Source organism: Taeniopygia guttata, chromosome 2 (assembly GCF_048771995.1).
Source record: "Taeniopygia guttata chromosome 2, bTaeGut7.mat, whole genome shotgun sequence".
Taxonomy (NCBI): Eukaryota; Metazoa; Chordata; class Aves; order Passeriformes; family Estrildidae; genus Taeniopygia; species Taeniopygia guttata.
The window spans coordinates 62,087,930-62,111,781 of NC_133026.1; the positions used below are offsets into that span (position 1 = coordinate 62,087,930).

General features: G+C 36.7%; 1 protein-coding gene across 1 annotated transcript in view; it reads left to right on the forward strand.

Moving 5' to 3' along the window:
* Nucleotides 1-20,916, forward strand: part of EXOC2 (exocyst complex component 2) — a 127,351-nt gene extending 106,435 nt beyond the window's left edge. The window contains exons 24-28 of the mRNA XM_030265431.4: nt 9,998-10,053; nt 13,029-13,151; nt 15,465-15,526; nt 17,360-17,419; nt 19,356-20,916. Of these exons, the coding sequence (XP_030121291.4) occupies nt 9,998-10,053; nt 13,029-13,151; nt 15,465-15,526; nt 17,360-17,419; nt 19,356-19,449 (395 nt within the window). The 3' untranslated portion in view covers nt 19,450-20,916. The remainder of the gene's footprint in view (nt 1-9,997; nt 10,054-13,028; nt 13,152-15,464; nt 15,527-17,359; nt 17,420-19,355) is intronic.
* Nucleotides 20,917-23,852: the final 2,936 nt, after the last annotated feature.

The window sequence follows — 23,852 nt, forward strand, 5'->3', positions numbered from 1 at the left end:
TTCTGTTGTAGTCTTTGACAATTACAGATTTTGCTCCTTCTTAATAATAAAGGAAACTGTATTCTATCCTATCCCAGAAGCAGTGAAGTTTAATATCTGTAAGGAAAGCAGCAATACTGGGTAGATCTCTTCAACAGTCCCTCAAATCATTCTGTAGTTTGAATAGGGTAGCAGAAAGTTCAGAACAGCCTCAGCAGCTTCAATTTTAAAGGTATCTCAGTTTGGGCTATGCAGGAAGGCACAAAACCAGTATTATTCTCTTGGTGTTTTCCTCTTTTAGACTGAAGTTAATGCATAGACAAAGGTATTCCAAGTAATGGAAATCTTTAGAGTTCCTACTACTCCAAGGCAGCTGAAGCACAGAAATGTTCAGGTTCTTTGAATGTCATCACATAATTTTGATTGATTGAATTAAAGGAGTTCAAAAACTGAAAAAAGCCTACACATTTTAAAAGGCTTCTTAAAAGTCTTCACATTTTAATATTTTTAGAAATTAGTTTTGTGGCTACTTGTGTCAGATCATTCAAATGACATTCACTGTGTTAGATCAACACATGGCAGAAAATAAGTGCAAGGTGACTAATTCAAAGATGTAGCATTCTGGCCTTCAGATCTCAAAATATTTAGAGAGGTTGTGACTTTGTGTGATCAGCCTCTTCCCTTGGTTCAGAGCTGTTGTTTGTAAAACACTTTGCCACATAGGCTACCAGTAATTTCTTCATTAAATTTCAATTATTGATAGCTATTTTTTAGGTCACTATTAGTTCTCGGGACTTTTTCTCAGATTCCTAAGGCACTCTATATTTATAATTACTGTGAGCTATGCAGACAAGAATTTCAAGAAAACATTAATCTGATTCACAGTTTAATTAGTATGGAGCTAGTAAGAACAATAGATTTATCAAAACATTTTCAGTTTTACTGAGAAAAACCTGCTAATGAACTATTTATAGCACACTTGTATCTATTTTTGTCAGTAGTCTAAGGACTGACTTAGGACAAATGGGTTAAAAAACAGGAAATGTGGTTAAATAAGTGGGTAATCTCTCCAGAGAGTTTCCAGTTTGCCTACACATTCACATTTTCTTCTTAATGTACTTTCAAAACAACATTAAGTACAGTACCTTGAAATCCATCTCCATTTAAAGGAGGGAATGTTTCCAGCAATAGCAGGAAGTGGCCTAGTGACAAATTTCACATTCTTGTTTAAATTGAAATGAGATTCTGGAGTCCCTGTTTTTAAGTGGGTTTTTGTTCTTTAATGACAATGGAGCAGTCGTGTGACATTTAACTTGGCACAGGTGTATCGTATGGATCCATAAAACTCTGTGAATGCTATAATTATGTTTTTGATTCTAGACTGGTTTTAAATAATTACTTTCCTCTAACTTACCTTTTTCTTATATATGGTATTTACTTTTATGTTATTATCTGTATTTATTTGTTAATATACTATGCACATATTTTAAGAAAATATTTATAATCATGTTCAAAGGTTGTAAAAATAGTGTTATTAATCAGACTGCATAAATCTTACTGTGAAGTAAGGAATTTACTGAAGATTATAATGTCCATTTAATTCTCTAGAATTAAGATGTAGCTGTATTTCTTTGGGCAAACAGAAGCAATAAGTAAATAAGAGCCATTTTTTACACTGCTTATTATTTGGTTTTTGATAGCTACTAATTCTTAACTTGAAAAATACTAGCAAGTCAAAAACAAGGAGGGAATATAATAAACAAATAAGGCCACTTAGGTGGTGGTAAAGGTTGTGACCTGGTGGATCTCCTGTATTTTGTGAGCTACTGCCAGATATGTGTTCTGCTCTTAGCATCCTGCAAGCAGTTTTCTGGAAATGTTTTTATCCAGGGCAAACAACAAAGCATGATAGCAAATGTATTTTTAGTAATTAGGAAGAAACAAGCAGGCTTGTCTAGCTGCCTTAATTTAGAAAACAGGCCACTGGTAGTGCCATTAACTGAAGCTGATTTCCTACCAACTGTCTTTTAAGGGAGAAACCTTTGTGCTGCTGTAAAGAATGAAGCTGAGCTGCTTTATGTCCATGGGGAAATTCCAAGTCACGTCTTTACTTTTTTTAATATATATTTTTTTAGCATCTGTGGGGTGTCAGGTTAGATAATATCACTGTGTGGGTGGGGGCACTTCAGTAAAATAGCATTAAATACTCATGTACCAGTGGCTGTAGTTCATGGAAGGCTTATGCATGCAAACAAGTTAGGTTTCTGTCTATTCCTATAGGTTAGGGAACTATCTTGCAAGATGTAGGCTGCTTGGATATTAAAAGACTACTTTTCTGAATGGGGTATCACATTTACTGTAGTAATTGCAAATAGTTGCTAGCTTTTAAAATAAATTTCCAAAAACATTAAATAGTTTAGGGCTGTTTCTAATGAGGCAAGTACAGTTTGTTGTTCTGGGAACATACAAAGTTAAACAGATTATCAGTCACATTAAACTTTCCCTGGTTATAAATATTAGATTGCTGAATGTTTTGAGGGCCAACACCTTTTTTCAAATGCATTTAATGCAGCCTCAGGCATGCTGTGCTGTTGGTCCTCGTAGATAGATGTCAGCCTTTTTCATGTCATCCTGGGCACTTAATTCTAAATCCAAATTGGTCTATTTTTTTTTTTTCAAATCCAAGTTAAGTGCTCTGACAAATTCAAGTAATAGGTTTATTCCTTTATATTAGGAATATTCCTTCATAAATACCTTCCCAATACCAACATAATGTCAACTGGTTTTTGCTATATGCACTTCACAGTCCAGTACCCTGAGTCTCTGAAATACTTTACATGTAAGGTACATTATAAGTCATGTTTATTTGGAATTCTGCAGCCTAAAAGTAAAAATATTTTGGTGTTCATTTGAATTTTCACTTTTAGTCTGTGCTGCTTCCTGTTCATTTCTTGGGATAAGGTAGTTGGTAGATCTTTACATGCACTGGATGTGTCAGGCAGTGATCCATAAGTATGGGAAGCCTGAAGTTATCTGTAGATCTTGTAAATTAAAATTTTTCTACGAAGACACATCTGCACTGTTAACCTTTTTTTTAAATTGTTCCAGCAGCTTTTGCATGGAGGCAGTGCTGACTGCTCTACTGACCTGCTGTGACCTCAGACAGTGTTTTACTCCGTAGAGCCTCTTCCCCCTCCCACCCATTCTGCCTTACATGTGTGAACTCTTGGGGTTTGGAAAGAGATTACTTGATTTTAGCTGGAAGTTATTGTTTAAGTTAGTTGAAAAATGAAATTCTGTGGTGTGTTTGGGGCAGCTTGGTTTGTCAGGGGACATCCATCTAAGCTTGAAATTCCCCCATGGACTGCGCAGGCAGGATGGGGCTCACTTGGAGTGTTGCAAGGAGTCTGCCTTTTCAGGAGCTGCAGAAATACAAATTTGTCTGCCATCCCAAAAGGAATCCTGCTAGGCCCTAGCACTGCTTCTGTAACAGCAGTTGCATTGGGGAAGAATGTGACCACACTAGAAATTGTGAAATTGTGCCAAAATAATTTTAGTTAGCAGGTATCAAATACTGCTATTGCAGCTGCAATGCAGCCAGAACCTAGAGGAAACTTAACAGTTAAAATCAGACTGTTTTAAGAAGTTACATCCACATGGCTTTGGATACCATTCATTAGTTTCTTTTTTAATGTGCACTACGCAGCACTGATTAACGACTTGCAGTAGATGTGTGCAGGTTTTTTTTTTCCCAGTAGTTTCACATAGCAGATTAAAAACTTACAGAAGAGCTGCAGGAGCTTAACTGACATACAGTTCAGAACAGTTTGTGTGTGACTCGCTGTAAAGTTTGGCATGATATATCTGAAGCTTAGAAATTAACATGTCCAATACCATTTTGCTTAAATTTGGCAATAGGGTGTAATGTAACTAAAAAGATTATATATCAAAAACTTTTAAAAGCAAGTTCCTTTATTAAAACAGAGCAGATTAAATACTTTTTTACATTCACACTCCTCTAAATTTACTATCAGAGTAGCAAATGTGTGCTGTTCCTATGTCCAGAAACAGGCAATTATTGGTATTCTGCAGCTAGGTATGAAAAATATTAATCTCTTTGGATTAACAAATTCAGTACATTATTACTTTTTTAGAAAGTTTTCATTAAAAAGTAATCATGAGAAAGGTTTCAGTGATTTCACACTGATTGACTGTTACTGGCGCAACCCACCAAACAGAACAATAAATTGTAAAAAATATTGCATACAATTGGATGTGTCTTAAAATGCAAAATTTCAGACTCCCAGGCATCAGTTTTCCTATCTCTACCAAGTCATGCTCAAGCCTCAAGGCCAACAAATTTAGTGCTCTCTTTTCAGAAACACTAAGAAACATTGCTACCACCAGCAGTGGTTGCTTGCCCAGTTAAGTATTGACCTCCTGCGGAATGGGCTCAGAATGCTCTCTGTTGTTGCCTAAATTGGTGGCTCTGTGCCTACCCAACACTCATTTCTGAGCTTAGGTTTCTAACAAGTCAGTCAACTCAGTCATGAAACAGGACTGGTAGCTTAGTCAACATATTAAGAACTGTTCCATCTTCTCTGCTTTATTTAAAAAAAAAAAGTGGCAGCTGTCAAACTAGAATTTCCTGTGGATGGCTTTTCTAGCTCCTCCAGAAAGGAACAGTAGCTTTCAATATTCCTGCATAATTTCTCTTTAACTAAATTTGCCTTTTTTCTTTTATTTTGATCCTTCATAGCCTCTCATCCTCCTGTCTGGTTTACTGGTAATAAGCAGAGGTACCTGCTGACATCACCTGTTTTTTCTAAACAGTTGTGTGCATTTATCCTCTCCTCCTCCTTTTTGCACAAAAGGCAAGCTAAAAGGCTGGTTTGGTGAGAGACAGCAGCAAGGTTGGATTCCTAGCTGTCCATCTCAAATGAGGGTTCAGCTCACAAAAGTTAAAAGTGTGTCAAACCCTGTCTGCCTGGGTTTAAATTTCCTGCGTGTTTCAGTTGTCCTCACTGAACTTGAGATCATTCTTTGAACTCTTGAGTCTGCAGAAGGCTTAAAAACTGTTTGAAGCTCATGTCATCCTTCACACTATCAATTTACTGTAGAAGGACTGGGAACATTTGATGGCTCAAGTTAACTTCTGTCACAGAAAAAGCAGCCTGATGAGTTTGGTTTTACTGTGTGGGCAACTTTTGCTCTTTTCTTGCATGCAAGCTTTTGTAGCCTCTCTGTGTTTTAGAATTACACATGTGGTACTGGAGTCCTTTCATGCTTATTCAGTCACTTTGGGGGTTTCATAGTGTAACAATGTCATGTAAGTACTTGGGGGAAACATATCTCTGAGAAATAACTACAAGTGGGACAACTGGTAGCATTACACCATCTAAAGATCTCCTGAATGACTCCTGTATTGGCAAGCTAAAAGTTTGGTTTCTGTTACTCCTCAGAACCACAAACCTTTTTCCCTTCTGCTTTTCCCATCATTCACACAGTCATCTACGCTACAGCTTTGCAATGTTGCTAAAATTTATTTGAAACATAGACTGACACGTTTAAGTTGTAAAAAAAAAAATTAAATTAAAATAATAGGTGGTATAAACTGGAGATTATTGCATAATTTTGTTATACATTTCTCTGGTAAAAAGTACAGTGGAGAGTCCAAAATTGGAAGATGCTATTTTATAGTTTCTGTCAGCCATTGTGATAGTTGATGGCCGAAATTGTCCTTCATTTTTATGTCTTAAGTCTTCCCATTCATTTTTCTTTAGAGCAATGCTGGGGCTTTGTTAGTAGCAGCTAGAATTCCAGCAAGTCAGTCTTTGGTATTAAGAATAGAGTGGGAGTGGAATGCATTTATGTTGTAACAGAATAATAACATTTTCCTCAGAGAAATTGAAAGGGCTTGTTGAGACTTTTCTATAACACATTTCTGTCAGAAGCAGTGAAAAGGCATTGTATTTGTGCTTCAATATGCTAAATAAGAGGTATTTTAGACTTAAGAATGTTATGTTTCACTTGATTAGCCTAATAGTTGCAATCTACAGTTACAAGGTGCATTAGCTTTCAGTGTTGTATAATAGGACTGGCAGCATGGTGTCCCAAAAACTGTAATTGCGTGGGCTGCTGAACAGTTGTAGAGAAAGCTGCACAAAAATTCTATTCTAGACAGAATTTTTTCATTTTGAAATAAATTTCACAACAAATTCACAGTTGGATGCCACTGCTTGTATTTCCAGTGACTCATACTCCAGAAAAGTAATACTTTGCTTCGGCAAAGCCTGCCACAAACAGTACAATGATATAAATCAGAAATGGGATATTTTTTAATTGTAACTTTTCAAAAAATAGTACAGTTATTAACTATGCCTGCAGGTCCTGACATTCTGATATGTTTGGCTTTGTCTCCACATCCAAAAATTAAATCCTTCACAAATAAGATTAAAGGAAGGGCTGGGGGGAAATGCCCTTTTTACATAAGTTCTCTTTGTGGTAGGAAACTGACCCCCCCCCCCAACAGCAATGATTGTCATAAAACTACATCTTTCATAGCTTAGTTAGAACAAACCTTTACATGGAGACTTTTGATTTCCAGCATAACTTCACTAATGGTCATTTCATTTATACCTTTATTTCTTTCTTTCTTGTGCCTATGTTGTTCTTCACCTTGCACTGTTCTCCCTTTTTTCCCTGTCTGGTTCCACTAACTGGCATTTTTAGAGTGCAATTGCATGTTCTTTCTGTCTTCTGCTTGTTTAGCTTACCAAGACAAGGTCTTCCAGGTTGTTAAATGCTGCAATTAAGGCAACTGCAGTTTCATATACCTAGACTGTCTCTAAACTGCATAGCTTTGCACAGTGTGTGCTGAATTATTTGCTCTTAAATTGTAAAACCTGTCGAAGAAATTGAGGAAATATTTGTGCTGGTACTGAGCTGCCTGATCCTGCAGTCATTGCAGGACTGAGCCTGCTATGAAAGGTCAGGAACACCTAATTATTTCTTGCAATCCCAGTAGCACTTATCTCCTTTAAGTTCTTAGCTCACCCATTCGTCCTTGTGTGTGGTACAAGGATGGAAGATAAAATATGTCTGCTTATGCCCTTTCACTGAGGTTTAAGTTAACAATTTTATCATGCAGCTGGGATAGGCTAACAATATGCAATACTAAACTACTCTCACTTCATTTTTACCATAGCTTCCTTCCATTCCATTTACTGAATTGATTCTGAGCTCTTACATAAATAACTATTTTACCTTAGCTGAGAACCATCAGACAATGGTGTTCAACACCTGGCGCTAATGTTGCTGATATTAGTATTTCATGCTTCCAGAAATAAACAGTACTTAGGTAGTTATAGCAGTGATGGCAACTTGGTAACTAAATCTTCATGAAATATGTTATGGAAAGTTTCTGCAGATACAGTGGTAGGCAGCTTCTACTAGCACAGTCAAAAGCTGTTTAATTTGGGTGCTTACAGCAGCAGACAGAATTAGCAGCTCCTACCCTGAGCCAATTTGCACGAATGCATGAGAAGAGGCTCACTACCTTGGGGGTTTAGGTGGGATAGGTGGGAAATGAGGATTCTTCCTTGGAACCACATCACCCTCTTACACAACCCACTTCAGTCTCTGTCCACTTGGGCTTTTCACTCACTCTCCTTGGTAACACTTCTTCCCAGCTCAGCCTGCTGGCAACCTCTGCAGGAGACACACGTGCCCTCTCTGTTTGACATGGCAGCCCCCTCTCTGTATTTTCCTTACTGCTCCCCAGCTGTAGCAGGGTTTGAGTGAGATACTTCATTAGGGAACACTCAGTTGGGCCAAAGAAATGCTTCTTAGGTCACAACTGAAATTCTGATTGACTAAGCAGTGCTCAGGTATCCCTAGAGAAGGGAGACTGTCAAAGTCTTGTGCAGCATTTGTGCAAAAGCAAAATCAGAGTTTCCACATGAAAGATCCTACTGTCACAAGATGAGGCTGGTAGGCAGCCAAAAGCTGAATACCACATAGGTTTGCAGACCAAAAGCAGCACTTTACAACCTGAGGTTAACTGCAAACCAGCTCCCAAATTCACCCTGTACCTCCTGATAGGATATGCAGAACAGACCATCGTTCAATGTCTTGTCAAGTTGTATTTGTTCCTGGGGTGTGATAGAAATTTTGACCTCTGTGATACGAAGCATGCAGAGGATTTCAACAGGGGCAGAGTGAAGTAAAAAAAGAAAAACACTACAAGAGGAAAAAGGAAGGGGGTGTTGCATTTCCATATATACCTGTGATCTTTTAGTGTGGTTCAAGTATTGGTGTGTAACATTATTGCTTTGTTTTGCAAGGTTACAGGGCAGGAGAAAAAAGTCAGTTTCATAAAATTTCTGGTGTTGCTTTATTCCTCCCTCACTTCCTTGCTAAGATGAAAGAAATTTTAAGTTTGCAAGCTGATATACAATACCGTATGACTTGTCTTTGGGTTAATTTAAACAGAAAAATCTACTGAAATTTTCAGGGGGAAGAATAAAGGTGTAAAGAGAAAAGGCACTAGAGATGTTTTGGAATGTGTGGAGAAAGACTTGTAGTTTTCTGATGTCCAGGCTGTATCCCATTGCATATCCTAGATGTTTGTTCCTCATGCAAGACAGTCCTGTGCTGTCAAGGACAGGTCATCCTTGTGTCCTGCTTTTATAAAAATTCTATCCATAATTGTCTAACAAAGAAAAAGGGTCACCTTTTTAGATCTTGAGGCAAGTTTTGGGATCAGTGGTTAAAAACATGAGCATGACTGAGGTGGCAGTGGTGAGGTACTACTCTTCTCACAGAATAGCTCATTTTGATGATCTCGGGTAACCCCTTTTAAAGCCGTTTTTTGTAGCAGGACTATGTTTCTGCATTGGTGTTATCTGAGGAAAGGTGGAGCAAGTAAGATGAACTGATTAAAGATTCACTTTGTATTTTTTATAGCATTAGCCTTAATCATGTTGTGATCTCTGAGCTGTGTGATCTCACCAGTCTTTGTCCATGATTCTTGTATTTTACTGTTGATTGAATATATTGAAGGGAGGGATGGGGTCATTGCACTTTCTCTGATTCGTGGTAGACTAATCAATCGCAGAAGTTGAGGTCATGTGGATCACTAACCCTCTCTCATTACTTTGTTTGTACTTACAGCATTTATACATACTCTAAACAGTTGAATGCTTTCTAATTTTCCTTTGCCTACAAAGTGGCCATAAAAATAAGTAAGGCAATTTTAGATTGTTGCCTATTTTAAAGCTTAGACAACTGGAATACAGGCTGGAAAAGTTACAGAATTACAGCAGCAGAGAGTACTAAGAGCCTGTCCTAACTAAAGCACATGCTGCTGGATGTTCTGTTTAGAATTCACTTCTTAGTGTAAATTGATAAGTGTTTCATAAGCCTGGCAAGAAAATGCTTATTTGACTTCTCCACCTTCCCCAAAAGGAAATTTCTACTAAGTCATGACATCTCCTACAAACTGCCATGAGTAATATATTCTGAATCGCTTTCAGATAAACAGGAGACCTTGCTACTCCTATCTGTAATAATTCACAGATAGAGAAGCTGATAAAATAGTAAGATCTTGAAGACTGTTATACAAACAAAACCTCTTGACTTTGTTCTTTAGAACTTATCAAACTGTGGTGCATGTTCTGTGCATGGTGTGTATATTCTAGCAAAGCATCCAGAATGTATTCTTGCTAGTTTTTTATTAAATTGCAAAGTTGGTGAAATTATCTTGCTAGAGAAGAATACTAAAAGAGGAACCTACTGGCTTTTTTTAACCTTCTGCTGTAAGGAAATGTGCCTTTCTCCATTTGATTTGAAAAAGGAAATAGTCTGGTGGTGTGGCTGTGGAACTTTCTCTTTCTGCCTCTGATTGCAAAAGTAGTAGTAAAAAATGAAAATAAAAAGTACAGTATTGAACAGCAGAATATTATGGTGTTGTTGAGACAACAGAATGAAAGCAATTATTTTGTTTCTCTTGTTTCAGGTGTCAGAAACTACTTGAAAGAAGCTTTAGTGAATATCATTGCTGTGCATGCAGAGGTGAGGAGAAACTTCATTTAATGCTTATATTCATATGATTTCAGTGTACTTTTGCTGATAAATCTCGGATTTTTTTTTATTGAAGTGTCTTTCTTATAGATGTGTTTAAATTAGGTTTAGCCAACCTGTTATACAACTGATAACTTTTTTTATGGGCAGAAGGAGATGAGTAGTTCCTGTTTATCCTCTCTAACACTCCATTACACCTTTTCGTCTCCATTATCTGATAAAGAGGAAAGCCAAATGCTAAAGTCAAATTCTCCCTTTCCATGCAGTGAATATAGAGATATAGCTAGTTATGATGCTCTCTTTCTGTTATTATCTTTATTTTCCAAAACATCTGTAAATTAACTTCTGTTTCACCTTGAAGGAAATGTTCAACACATGCCACTCAGAGTGAAAAGCTAATATATGTCAGTCTTCTACATACAATGGAAATAGGAAGACTAAAGGGTCTTTGTAAGCACAAATACTGCTTGAAATACCTAAGTAGGTAATGGCCACCTAGGCTAGCAAATGTATGTTAAAACATTGCTTATAACATAGTAAGATCAGAGGGGCTGCAATCATTTAGCCTTTTGGGATTGTATGCAGGAATTTTCTATGGTTCTTTAAGTTAGAGCCTACGTTTTACATAATCACTCCTTCTAATCATCAAGAGTGTTAACAGATTACTGTTGCTCCTGGTAGAAGCATTGGTAGTAACATTACTCTTATCTTCCAAAATACCACAAGTATGGCTGCTCTAACTTTTCCCTGTAATTAAAATAAGATTCACTTGAGGCTTTTACTTTTCTTATTCCTTGTTACATTACAAGGATTTGTATAACTTAAAATATTTTCAGGAACTTCAAACTTGACTTGCAGTATTTTTGATACTATTTCAGTGTTACATTATAGCAGAAGCATTTACATAGAAGCATTGTGATTTTACCAAATGCTTCCAAATAAGGGAATAAGAAACACTAAAAACATACACCAACATAATACAAAATTTTAATATTGCTTTTCAGTGCAGTGGAAATTGATTAAAATGGAAATTAGAGGTTTTGCTTTTAAAAATTTAAAGTAATTTGTGACTTATTTGGCTAGGTTTGTAAACATACATACTTGTTAAAATGCTGCAGCAGAAAGGTGTATTGCTGTGCTCTCTTCATTGAGACCAACACTGATGCTGGGCTAAATAGGATTGCCTCGTAAATTTCTAGATGTGAAATATGCAGAAATATCAGAAGGTGTGTCAAGACGAAACTCCCATTTCCACTGGTGAAATTCTGTTAAGTTGGGTCAGGTTTAACTTTAGTTAGCAAGGCAGCAAGTTTCTGTATTTTGAAACAGCAAAAATTAACCATCAGATGAGCAGCAAGGATAGACTGAAATGGAAAGAAAATTGTTTCTCTACCTTTGAATTCAAATTTTGCTGAAATCAAAATAAGGGCTTCTTATTGCAAATTTGTGATGATTCACCCTTGCTGACAATTATTTTTCCTGGATTCTGTAAAGTAACTTCAAGAATGCTCATTGCAGGCAGAAATATTCCTTTCTCAGTAGATCATCTTTGGGCATGTTCCTGGTATGGTATGTTTATGTTGAATTGATCAGCAATGTTTGGTGCTGAGTAAGATGACCCCTTTCCAGCCCTGGTTACAGCTGGTAGCTGACATTTATGGGGTCAGTGTACTTGGCTTGTGGTGCAGACCTGCCTTTTGGAATGGTCAACCTTAAGGGATGCCTGCTACACAATTCTTTATTTAAATCACTGAAAACTCTGTAGGAATCTTTCTTTCTTTGTTTTTTTCCTTGTTGATTTTCACACATATGTATTAATATCTTCTGTCAGTTAGTAAATTTCCTTGTCAGACATGGGATCCAAACTTTGCGTAGAAGCAAAGGTATTTCAGCAAAACAATCCACTACTTAATTCTTTTGAATATTTCAAAGCAGAAACTGGGGAAATGTTTCAAAACTTTATACATCTCACTTTTATTCTTGTACCACTCCAGTCACATACTTAAGCTTACATACACCACTCCAGCGTCAGGTGTCATCTTCTCTCCCAGCCCTGCACAGTTCAATGCAGCTTTATCATCACCTTTAAGCTTTGACACAAGTTTGGTGTGTCTAACCTATAATCTCACTTCCTCCTATATTCCAACCTCTTGGCCTGCATTTTCCTGAATTCATTATAGAAAAATCATACTTTCCTTTTTTTAAATCCACAACAATTTCTCACTTCTGTAAAGATCCCTTTAAGGAAGATTAGTCTCTTCATACTTTGCTTCAAGCATGGATTTAATAACTTTGTGTTGCAGTTACTATTCTGAATATGCCACTTTTAAAAGTTACACAAATAATTGTTAAAAAGGATTGTCTTGATGCATGGGAAAACAAGGTTTAATTTATTTTTTTTTTTGCAAGGGACCTAATAAATGGCAGCAATGGCAGAGTCTAAATGAAAATCTATTGACACCCTCATATTCTCACAGGCTGGCATATGTTTATCTTTGCCACAGAGTATAACAACACTAGCCATTCCACCGTGGTCAAATATAAAGGAGTCTAGAAGAAACAGCAAAATATATGAGTAGAAAGTGGCTGAATATGTAACTGTTAGACACACAACTCTGAATCAAAGGTGCTATCTACAAGACAGCAGTCTATCTGCAGCAGCCTAACTACCTGCATCCATCAGCCAAAAGCACGCGTTTTGAAGTTTAGCTGCCTTTTGTATAGCAGGAAGGTTATCACAAATCACATAGCCAAATTTACTGTTAACAGAGGGGATTGGTCGAAGTGCAGGGCAAGCATCAAAAGACATCCTTCATATTCTAGTTTCTTTTGAATTATTGGAATGTTGATAAAAATGAAGGAGACCTTTCAATCAAAGAGGTTCATGTTTTTTATTGAAATGTTAGTATTGAAAATATTTTTGTTAATGCAGGTGTTGTGCTCATGGTTCTTTTCATTAAACTTAGGTGTTTACCATTTCCAAAGACTTAGTTCCTCGGGTAATGTCAAGGGTTGTAGAAGCAGTCTCTGAAGAGCTGAGTCGACTGATGCAGTGTGTTTCATCCTTCAGCAAAAATGGAGCTTTACAGGTACCTGACTACTTTGTACTGTCAAACATCTGAATCTAGAAAACTGAGAATAACTGACAGGTTATAATCTGGGTATTTGTTTGATTTATTGTAGCAGTGAAAGCAAAGAGATTAAAAGGATTATTTTACAACCTATTTCAGATTTATGGATGAATACCCTTTGAGATACTGGTTCTTGGGTTTATTATATTTTAGGGTTATCTTTGTATTAGACAGCATTAAAAGGCTACCTGTATTCTATGAGATAAAAAACATCATAATGGTATCTTTCTGAAATGTTGTCAAATACTCTCTTTGGCCTGACAAAAAAAATCACTTTAAAAGAAAATAACAATGTAGTGATGTTTTGAGATTTAAAAATCACTAAAATGGGATGCAGTAGGATCTTGTAAGACTTTGCAGGACTAGTCACTTGTTTGTTTTACTCTCTCTAAAATACCATGTTGTTGTAACATGGGCAGAATAGTTTTGCTGTCTTGTTAGGCTTTATTTACAGCTGGATTGGTAGTTGTACGTGCTATTGGGTAAGCTTTAAAGGACTCTAAGAAAAACACCTTTTTATTTAAAAAAAGCCTTTGAGTCAGATTGCTATGGCTGTAACAGAAAAAGAGCAAACTCCCTATTTTCATTGTACATGAACATCATGTACAATGATTCATTGTACATGTACATCATTTTGTATTATGATGGAAAAATAGTATCCAGTGGTAAGCCTTGTTTTCCAGTTGCTGCTAGTAATGGCATTGGATAAAGAATTAGTGTAAGAATATCGCAGCCAAGTTATTGACTCCATATTTAAACCAAATCCATGAAGAAGAACAAAGCTATGCCTGTATCCCTTTTGTCTGGTTAAACAACCCTCTGTAGGGATTTGCTGCCTAAGCCTGTAATTGAAAGGCTTTTCTCTCCTTACTGTAAGTTTGTCATTCATGGTTATTTTCTTTTCCTCTGAACATGGAAAATCCTGTCTGACGACAGCGGCAGCATGAGAGTCATCCAAGCCTTGTTAGGCTGAAAATTCTCATTCAAGTTTCACTCTGTATTCCCACATCCCATGACCCCCAGTTTCACAGGGCTCACCCTTCCACTGGGTTTACTTAGGTTGTGGTACTTGAGAATGGGATACTGGTACCTCCTAAAATGCCAAAAAGACTCCAGAATCTGAGGCAGAGGACTTCAAAAAGTCCACATGTCCTGAGCGTGGAGCATTATACCAAAAGAGGTAAAATATTGTGTGCTGAGAAAAGCATTTCTTAAGAGTATAAAATATGGAGTCTCTATGTTATGTTTTGTGCCAGAAAGTTCTGGCTCTAAAAAAGCATAAATTTTACCTGACTTCCTACCTAGAGGATGGATGAGGGAGATACTTAAAAGCCAAAGGCTTTCATTAGAAGTGGAATTAGTTGCTGTGTTGCATTTTTTAAAGTTTTGTTTTGGAAAATAAATGTTGTATGTAAATGTGGATCAGTTACTGTAATGTTAATGGATTAAATTTCATATTTATGCTTAGAAGAACAGAGTGTTAATTTTTATGAAGTTCACTTTGTATTTTTAAATGAAATTATTTCATGGTCTCTTCCAGAATGTTTATATCTCATATAAAGGTTGTGATGATAATGATTGCTTTTCAAAGACCAATGGATGATCTGTGAGGGTTCAAGAGTTCACAAAGTTAATCTGTGAGTTCAGTCTCCTCCACAGTTTGCCTAAGTGAAAATTTTTTAATACCTGGGCACACAGTACAGTACAGGAATAGAATACCCAAGCTCTTGTGCCCACCAGGTGACACAAAAAGAAACAAAGTACAGTAATTCTACTTCCTCATCTGATGGAAAAAAATAAATTCACCGGAAGAACCAAGCACAAAATGTGTATTGACAGATTTTTTGTACTTTTGTGTTTCCTTTCTCCCTGGCTAAGCAGTGCCGTGAGAAGTTAAGCTCACTGTATTTAATTTTTTTAAAAAGGGGAAAAAAGTTGCATCTTTCTATCACAGTACAGAAAAGGTGAAACAGAATTGAAGATTTGCTACTGTTACTGAGAGGCAAACCAGTGTTTTTTGACTACTACACCGTGACCATGTAAACAGTTTGACTTGAATCATAGGTCTGAAATTGTTCCTTTGAGCAGTCTCCTGAAAGAGTAGCATGGCAACAAAGAATACAGGAAATAAACTGTTAAAAGCCAAGGCTGCTTACAAGGGCAGCGTGCAATAGTATTTGCTTCTCAAGAAGGTGAAGCTTTGGGATACTTGTATATACATGGTGAAAGGACATTGTGTCATTGTTTCAATATTCCTATTTCTGTCTTTAGGCCAAACTTGAAATCTGTGCTTTGAGGGATACGGTGGCCATATACCTAACACCTGAAAGCAAGTAAGTTATGCTGTAATGTCACTTTTTGCAGTGTAATGGAATCATTGGTAAACATGCAAAAGCACATAATGTAAATTTAGAATGAAGGAATTTTGCTTCAAATAGAATGTGTGATCTACTGTGTAAATATACAAAAACAGATTTTATCAGTTGATAGCAAGATTTTATCAGTTGAAAGAAAATAGTTACTTCTTTGTTGTTTTTGACTTGAACTTTTGGACACAAACTAATATTTGCCGTCAAAAACAAATTGTAAAACTTTTTAACAGCAGCACAGCTGATGAGGATAACTATGCTAAAGCCAGACAGAAGCAGATCTTGATGAGTTTTATCCAGTTTTTCACAGCAATCTCATAAAACAAATAACCTGCCAGATCCGTCAGAGAGTCTAGAGATCCGTATACTGGCAGGGTCCCCTTATAGGGATATGGAGAAATAGGGCTTTCCGTAGCCTTACATAATACCCTGCTCCTTCTCCACACACCTAATCAGGGAAAAGGAATTCAGCCTCACACTCTCTCCTAGAATCAACACCTCCAAAAGGCTTTCAGCAATTTATCATTCCTCACTGAGGCAAGACCAAAGATAAATAGTATGGGGGACACTCGCACATTAATATAAAGGGAGAACGAAAAGCATTAGCACCATCAATGGTTGATGCAGCCAAGGCATGTAAAAACAGGCTATGATAGCTCTCAGCAGTTTTGAGTAAAGCTGATTGATTTAAATTTCTAGGTGATTATGGTGGGGATTGGATACAGGCAGATTCATTTGTTATTATAATTACCTTCACTTCTTTTAAGATTGGCACTACATGTCCCTGCAGGTGATAATTTGGTCATCTTACCTAATCAACAGTTTTGTAGGAGACATTGCAGTCTTAATGTGTCTTCATAGAGTCACACATAGTGTCCACTGGTGTCACTGCATTCCAATTCAGAGTACTCACTTACCTATTCTGATAGTGAAAAGGCCTCTAAAAGAAAAACTACAAAAACAAAACTACTTGGCACTGGCTCAGGTTGGATAAAATGGAAATTATATTGTCGGTAATGGGGCAAAGCACAGTAACCCTGAAAGCCAGAGCTTCTTAGAGGATTTTTATCCCTGGACTTGTCACTAGTAGTAGTTGCCACAAGTCATCATATTAATCTTTTGCTTACCAGATTCTACCTATCTATGCAGGTCCTGCATTGTTCCCTCATTTCTGTTCCACTCCTGTTGCCCAGGGTGGGGTGGGAACCCTATTTTTGGAGTTACTCAACACTTGACTGGATAATGGCCCAAAGAGATCTCCTCTAACCTTGAAATCGGCCCTGCTTTGAGATCAAAGTTGGACCTAAAGTCCCTTCCAACCTAAATTATTCTATGAGTCTGTTACCTCAATGCAAACCCACTGTAATACTTTTCATAGGCACCCTTCTGTAAGGCAGAATGCAGTGGTCTGTCTGCTAAGCACAGAGAGACAAAAATCAATGTTTTATCTGTTCTTCATACACTGACGGTCCCTTAGTTTTAGGCAGAAGGCAGGCTGGCCACTACCTGTTAATTTTTGAGCAGTCCAGGATGTGACAGTCTTCAGTGAGCTGCTGATTTAACATTTCCTGTTGATGTATGATGTACATCACATTAGGAATGTCAAGATACATGCTTGGCCCCATGACTATTTTATGTTCAATTTGCACATGAATGCCAGGTCTCAGGTAAATATTTTGTCAATTTATTGAAAAAAAGAATGGATAAAATATAGCATCTCTCCATAGGATTTATAGACAGAAACTGCTGATTTAATGCTGTACTAGCAGAATGTGAGTATTTTTGTTTTCCTTGCAGATCAAGCTTTAAGCAAGCTTTGGAAGCCTTGCCTCAGCTCTCAAGTGGAACTGACAGAAAGTGAGTACAATGCACCTTCTTGTTTCCTTTATGGTCTTTGGAGCCGTTGCTTTTTACTCTTGTAAGAAAACTTTATTATAAAAGGCTTAACTTTCACCGTATTTGACCCTTCTGAATTACAGAGCAGAAGCCTTTTTGGACAGAGTCAAGAATAAGCTCAGTCCCTGCCTTGTTCATGGCCTGTTAAATTACCCAGAGGAGCCAATAGCTTTGTGACATATCCTGCTTGTCCATCCTAGTCTTATCAGTTCCGTGTAGCTTTGTATTTTTCTTGTAGTATCAGTCTATTTCAGCCTTCCTTGTGAATTTTAGGGTTTCTTGGAGTTCCATTGTTTTGTTTTACTGAAGTTAGTAGCAATTTAAAAAATGTCCAAGAACAAAGCTCGGGCTTTTGCAAGCTGATGTACGGGGAACTCATAAAACTGGCATATTTCCTTTCAAAAACAAATTAGGAGGGTCTGTGGCTCTTTCTTAACATCAGAAGGAGGAATTTTGGGTTCTTCCTTTTCCACCACGATGACCTTTGACGAACAGGTTGCTTTGCTGTGTTCAGCCTGGTATTTGGTAGTCTATTTTACAACCACAGCATAATAAAGAGTAAAACTAGGTCAGATTTGTAATAAGTAGAGTAGTGTTAGTATAGATGGTTTAAACTAGAGATTGGTTTCATTGTACTTTCCTGCATCAAATTAGTTTGCGCTTAGCAGTGAGAATTTAGAATATTTTATAGACACATGAAGAGATTATACAGCTCATGGTCTGTGGTCTGTGCCTTCTTCCAGATAGCCTCTGTCTATGTAGTCAAACCTGCTCTTCTCTAGCCACAGCAAATCTCAAGATACCTCTTCATCTTACTTAGCTCTTAGGCTTTATTTAAGTTAAAAATCAGTTTTGTGTAAGGAGAGATCTTTTAACTCAAATTTTCCAAAACACCTGTAGAATTATTTTTTTTTACTTAGTCACAAGCATCTGAGCTTCATGAGACAAACGAAAATCAAAACTGCATCATTATTACATCTGCCTCAGTGTTTTGAGCCCCAGACAGTGCAGAACTTGTTCTGTTTCCCAGGTCACTACATGGCACTTGTCATTGTTCCGGGCAGTTCATTGTAATCTACATGTATTTGTGTAAAATAACACATTTGTGCTCTGACTGAGAGCTGCTTGTGTGTGTTCATTCACAATGACTACTATGATGCTAAAAGATTAATGTGGACATGATTATTTTCCAGAGGACCCGCTGAGGAAGCAGATATTGATTTTTTTGGTTTAAATTGCTATTCTTGGGCTAGTTTGGGTTTTTTTTAGCACACAGTGTTAAAAAGTGAGGGTTTTTTTCTGTTATTGGCTGTTCAATAATGCAGCATGCCAAAAAGTTCAGGTGATACATGTCTGCCCTTTATGGCTTGCTTTTGAAATAGGGCAGAAAGTTCCAAGATCACATTATTCCCTAGATTAAGGAGAAAATAAAACACCCAGCCAAAACTGTAAAACAACTTAATGCATGTCCAGTGTTACAGTCAATATTTTCTACAACAGACCCATCAACACCATTGCTCCTACATTTGTAGTTTGTGGATTATAATAAGTACTATCCACTGCACCAGGTACTTTCTTGACAGCTGGGTAGATGCATTAGCTATCGTTATGCCCCCAAATGAACTCATACACAATTTATCTTAGGGACAAAACAACATGATTGTAGTGAATTAATGTTTCTTCTAGAACAGTCATAATATCTCTGATCTTTCAGTTGTAATACTTAAGAGAAATATAGAAATACCTTCCAAAGACAAGGCTGAGAACCGAAATTTCCAATTCAGCTACACAAGAAAAGCAGACAGTGTACCTGAAGTCACAGACGGAATAATCAAAACTTGCAGTAGTTGTTCCCTTTTCAGAATCTTCTAAAGTTGTAAATATTTTCCCTTTACAGGTTACTAGAAGAGCTGCTAAACAAATTCAAAAGCAGCATGCACTTGCAGCTGACCTGTTTCCAAGCTTCTTCATCAGCCATGATGAAAACATAGACAACAACACAATGCAGACAAATGTGCTTAAACATCGTGTATATTTTCTGAACTACTTCATTTCCTTTGAAAACCTAAAAAACGAAAAAGAATTCCACTGGAAAATAAATTGAGATACAACTTTCTCAGTAATGTTGTGGGGTATCCTGCTGAGTAAAACTTGTGTTCCTACATACTTTGATAAAATGGTTTTCTGTCTGCTGTATTAAAATTCTCTGTGGAGGGAATTAAGTCAATATTGTTTACATACACTTGTTCATGAAGAAATATCCATAATTGTTCTGCAGTCTCAGTTTCACTTGTTAAAAATACATTGAAATGTATTTTTAGCAAATGTCAGCTTAGATTTGAGTATTAGTCATGTTGTTCAGTATATCAATCTTAATCTCTAGGTGTAGAGTGATAATGAATTGACTGGAAGACACAAATTCTATAAACTATCGAAAAGTATGTATTAAGCATTCCGCCCTAGAGCTGACTAATAAATATCCAGATACCATATTAAGTACATTGCTTCTTTTTCATTTAAAAATGGTTACTTTTTTTTTTCTCATCTACAGTTTCTGTGTTTGGAAGTCTGATTTCTTGGGGGGGGATTATTTTCTTATTTATTTTTAATTAAACATGTTGCTGTCTCTCGTGTTTCTCCCTTCTATTTGAGTATTGATAGTAGCCTTCACATCTGAAATCTGCTTTCATTGGCAATTAACAGAAAAGCACTCAGAGTTTTAAGATTAGTAGAAAAAACGTCCAGGTAAAATATTCTTTGGTGTTAAGAGTTGAATAATTAATAGCTTCTCACATAATAAGGAGGAGCACAATACATCATTTGTTTTGCTTCTTCCTTCTTACTCTTCTTGTCTTTCCTTGCTCTTACAGGCTTACTACCATTGTTTTCCTCTTGTTAGTCAGTCCTCTTTACCTCTTTTCACTACTAGTTATTGGATTTATAGGGTGGAAATAGGGATTCAGGAGAGAACAGTTTTGTGGCAGTTGTTTTTGGGGTAACAAATGGGTTTAATTTTATAACTGATATCATGCTTGGAATTAAATAATGCAGTAATAATATATTCTTTCTGTAATTACAGTCATTTTGAGTAAATCATTTCAGGAATACTGCATAGTTTTCAAACAGTTTCTTAATGTCACTTCATTTATTATGCCAGCTCAATTATGTGCTTTAAAAATGCAGCATACAATTCCTATAATATGTAATTTTGTAGAAAGTTTGATGCACATGTAGTTACTTGTTAAAAAGTTTTGTGTGAGTAGTAGCAGCATGTTGAATGGAAGTGTGAGACATCAAATATATGTTATCATCATTAGGTATCTGGAGCAATGTTGTTTTGTTAAGTGTCCATTCTGTGGTGGCCATAGTCTCAACTGCTGATATTAACTGAAATAGTCATCCAGTTCTGTGAAAGATTTCACTTCAAAATAATAAAATATTAAGAAATACGGTCAAAATATCTTCTTGAATTCCTCACTTTCCAAGAAATATTATTTCTTTGAATTTTGCTAGTTTGCAATTTCTGTGTTTGTGTCGGACATGTTCTAAGTATTGAAAACCTATTCTGTTGTGTGTACTGTCTGAACATGCATTTAGACATCTTTTTATTGTAAGATCATTCTCATACTGATCTTTTACTACAGCAGCTTGTTGCTTGTCTTAAAAACCTAAAGTCAGACTTCCGTGTAGGTGCTTCTCTGAAGTAACTTACACTTCAGAACATCACATTGACAGCAACAAGAAAAATGTGGAATCAATCAAAAAATTCCTTGAATTCCATCTGATATGAGTAAATGTTCACAGTCAAGTCAAAGCACTGCATTTGAATAAATCCTTTGTGTATTAAGGAACTCAGTGAGCATCATGCTGCAACAGGAGGTATTGGAATCCCTTTGCATGGAAGGGATGTTGGGACTGCTGAGGCTTCATAGCCAATGTACAGCAGGCTGCAGTTCCTCTGAAAAGAACATTACAAAAAACAAGAAGTGGTCAGTGTGGGTTTTGCAATAAAAAACTGTTAGAAGATACAATTAGGTTTAAAAATGGTTGTTGGAAGTGGGAAAAGACAGGGAGACCACACCATCAGTTACAGCTTGCAGAGAAGAGATGCAGCAAGGAAATCAAAGTAACAGAAGTGAAAGGCTCTGACATTTAAAGCAAGGTAAATGCTGAAAACAGTACAAGGAAAATAAAGTTAATTATTACATGAACTTTGAACCTCTAGAAAGATCTAAAATTGATACAAACTGGGAAAAAATTGTCACTGAAATAAAAGCCTTGAGAGCTTTATTTCTTACATAAGTGAAAAAATAGAGAGATTAATAAGGCTGTAAAATATATCTGACTTAAAGTAAAGACTTACAGGAAAATTCAGCCATAATACGCTGTGTTGAGATATTCAGCCTCTGGAGATGTTGAGGCATTCTTCTATGACTGTATTTTGACATTTATTTTGAATAGTCATGAGTAGTTCAAGAGGTGGGCAAAGAGGAAATAAAAAGTAAATGCTGCATCAGTGTAATTCGGGAACAAGACAGGAGAAAATATTTTAATCCCTCTGTAAAGTGATGGAAAAAATACATAAATATAAGGGAAAGTCATTGCATATGTGAGGGTTAACTTTATGGAATAGCTCAAATAAGTAGTGTAAAATAATGAAGAAATCCTGTTCCTTCTCACTCACAAAATGTATTTTTAATTGACATTCTTTAGAAATCATTTATGAAATGTGATCATAGTGTGACATTGTTCAATTTTAACATTTTCCTATAGCTTTTAAAAAGCTCCTTGATTTATTAATACAGAAAGAACCACAGTCCTGCTGATTTCAATGCCTGTGCTGAATTTTAAGGATAAGAATAGGCATGAGATGACTGAGGATCAGGCCTGTTGAATTTTGTGTGCTAAACCCCTTGCATCTTCCCAGGACTCTGAGCAGTTTAATTTCACTGTGTGGCAACAGGAGGAAATAAGTAGCAGTTGTGCCTTGCAGGGGGCTTTTGGCTGCTCCATAACGTGTGACTGTTGGCCTTGTAAAACAGGTCCAGTCTCTCAACCTTTGCCAAGGCTATTGCATCTCCCTGAAGAGAGAGTACTTTATGGTGAAAAGGAGATTTGTTTTTGTTTTCTACCCCGGCAGACTTTTGCCATCCAGAACCAAAAAACATTTCTGAAGCACTAGGATGTTTGCCTGCTCTATTGGTAAGTAGTGAGATACAGATGGAATAGGCCTGTGTATGTTCAGGGGGAAAAAAATAAGAATTGATTGTTGATATCAAGGCAGAGGTAATGGCAATATTCTAAAAAATCATGATAGAAGAGTTTCATGGAGCTCTTTCACTGCTGAGCCTGAGAAGGAAAACAAAAGTGCAAAAGTCGAATACTTAGCTAAGCAATGCCCTAAGAAATTTATCTTAAAAGTATGCACAAACTCAACTCCTTTTTAATATTGAATGTATTGAAATCCAACTCATCTGTAATGTTGAAGGTACTGATAGGCATTTTCTGTTTCTAATCTAAGAGAAGGTAGAAGATTGCAGTTTCCTAGATACAGTTTTGGCCCCATGAAGAAGGAAGCTTCAAGAATCTTTTGCCATGGTTACCATAATCATCAGAGACAGTCCTGCACAGGGGATTTATACTTCCAAACCTACTGCCAGACCACATTTGTCAGCTCCAGACCACAGCTTTGGATGTGTCCAGCTAAAATGCTCTTAGCTGTGTTTTTCCTGAGGATATTAAATATGGATTGTATCAATAGATGCAAATACTGATCTTTGTATCAAAACATTTCTAGACTCACTAGAAATGAGGGGGTTTGCATGTTTTACACACTATAAACATAACTGCTATTTTGCTCTTATCATTGCATAGTATCTATAAAAATTACAAGGAAAAGATCTTTAACCTCATCAGAACACACTGAAACTGAAAATTGAATGCAGTGCCCCTGCTGAAGCCTGAGACTCAGAATTCACATCTGGATCTTTAACCATGTACAGCTTTGGCTCTCTGGATCTGATTGATGAGGTGCATCTTATCCAGGGATACAGGGAGAGACCCCTGAGGATATCTAGTATCTGCAATCTGCTTCTGGTTCTTGGGAACTGTACTTCCTGTACGGCACTTAAAATGTTAGCATTACTCAGGAGTTAGTAATAGACTCTGACTACTGTCAAAACAAGCCACAGCACATGCATTATTTAACTAGTAAGATGCAAATATAATTTGAATTAGTCAGCCTTCCAGATAGGGTGAAATATTTGGGAATTCGTTTAACATGATGATAGACTTCAACTAGCACTTCGGTCCTTCGGCATTTCTGGTCTAGCTGTGTAACTGGAGGAGTTCTGGGTGACTACACTCATCTGAAAATAAAAATAATTGTAACTTG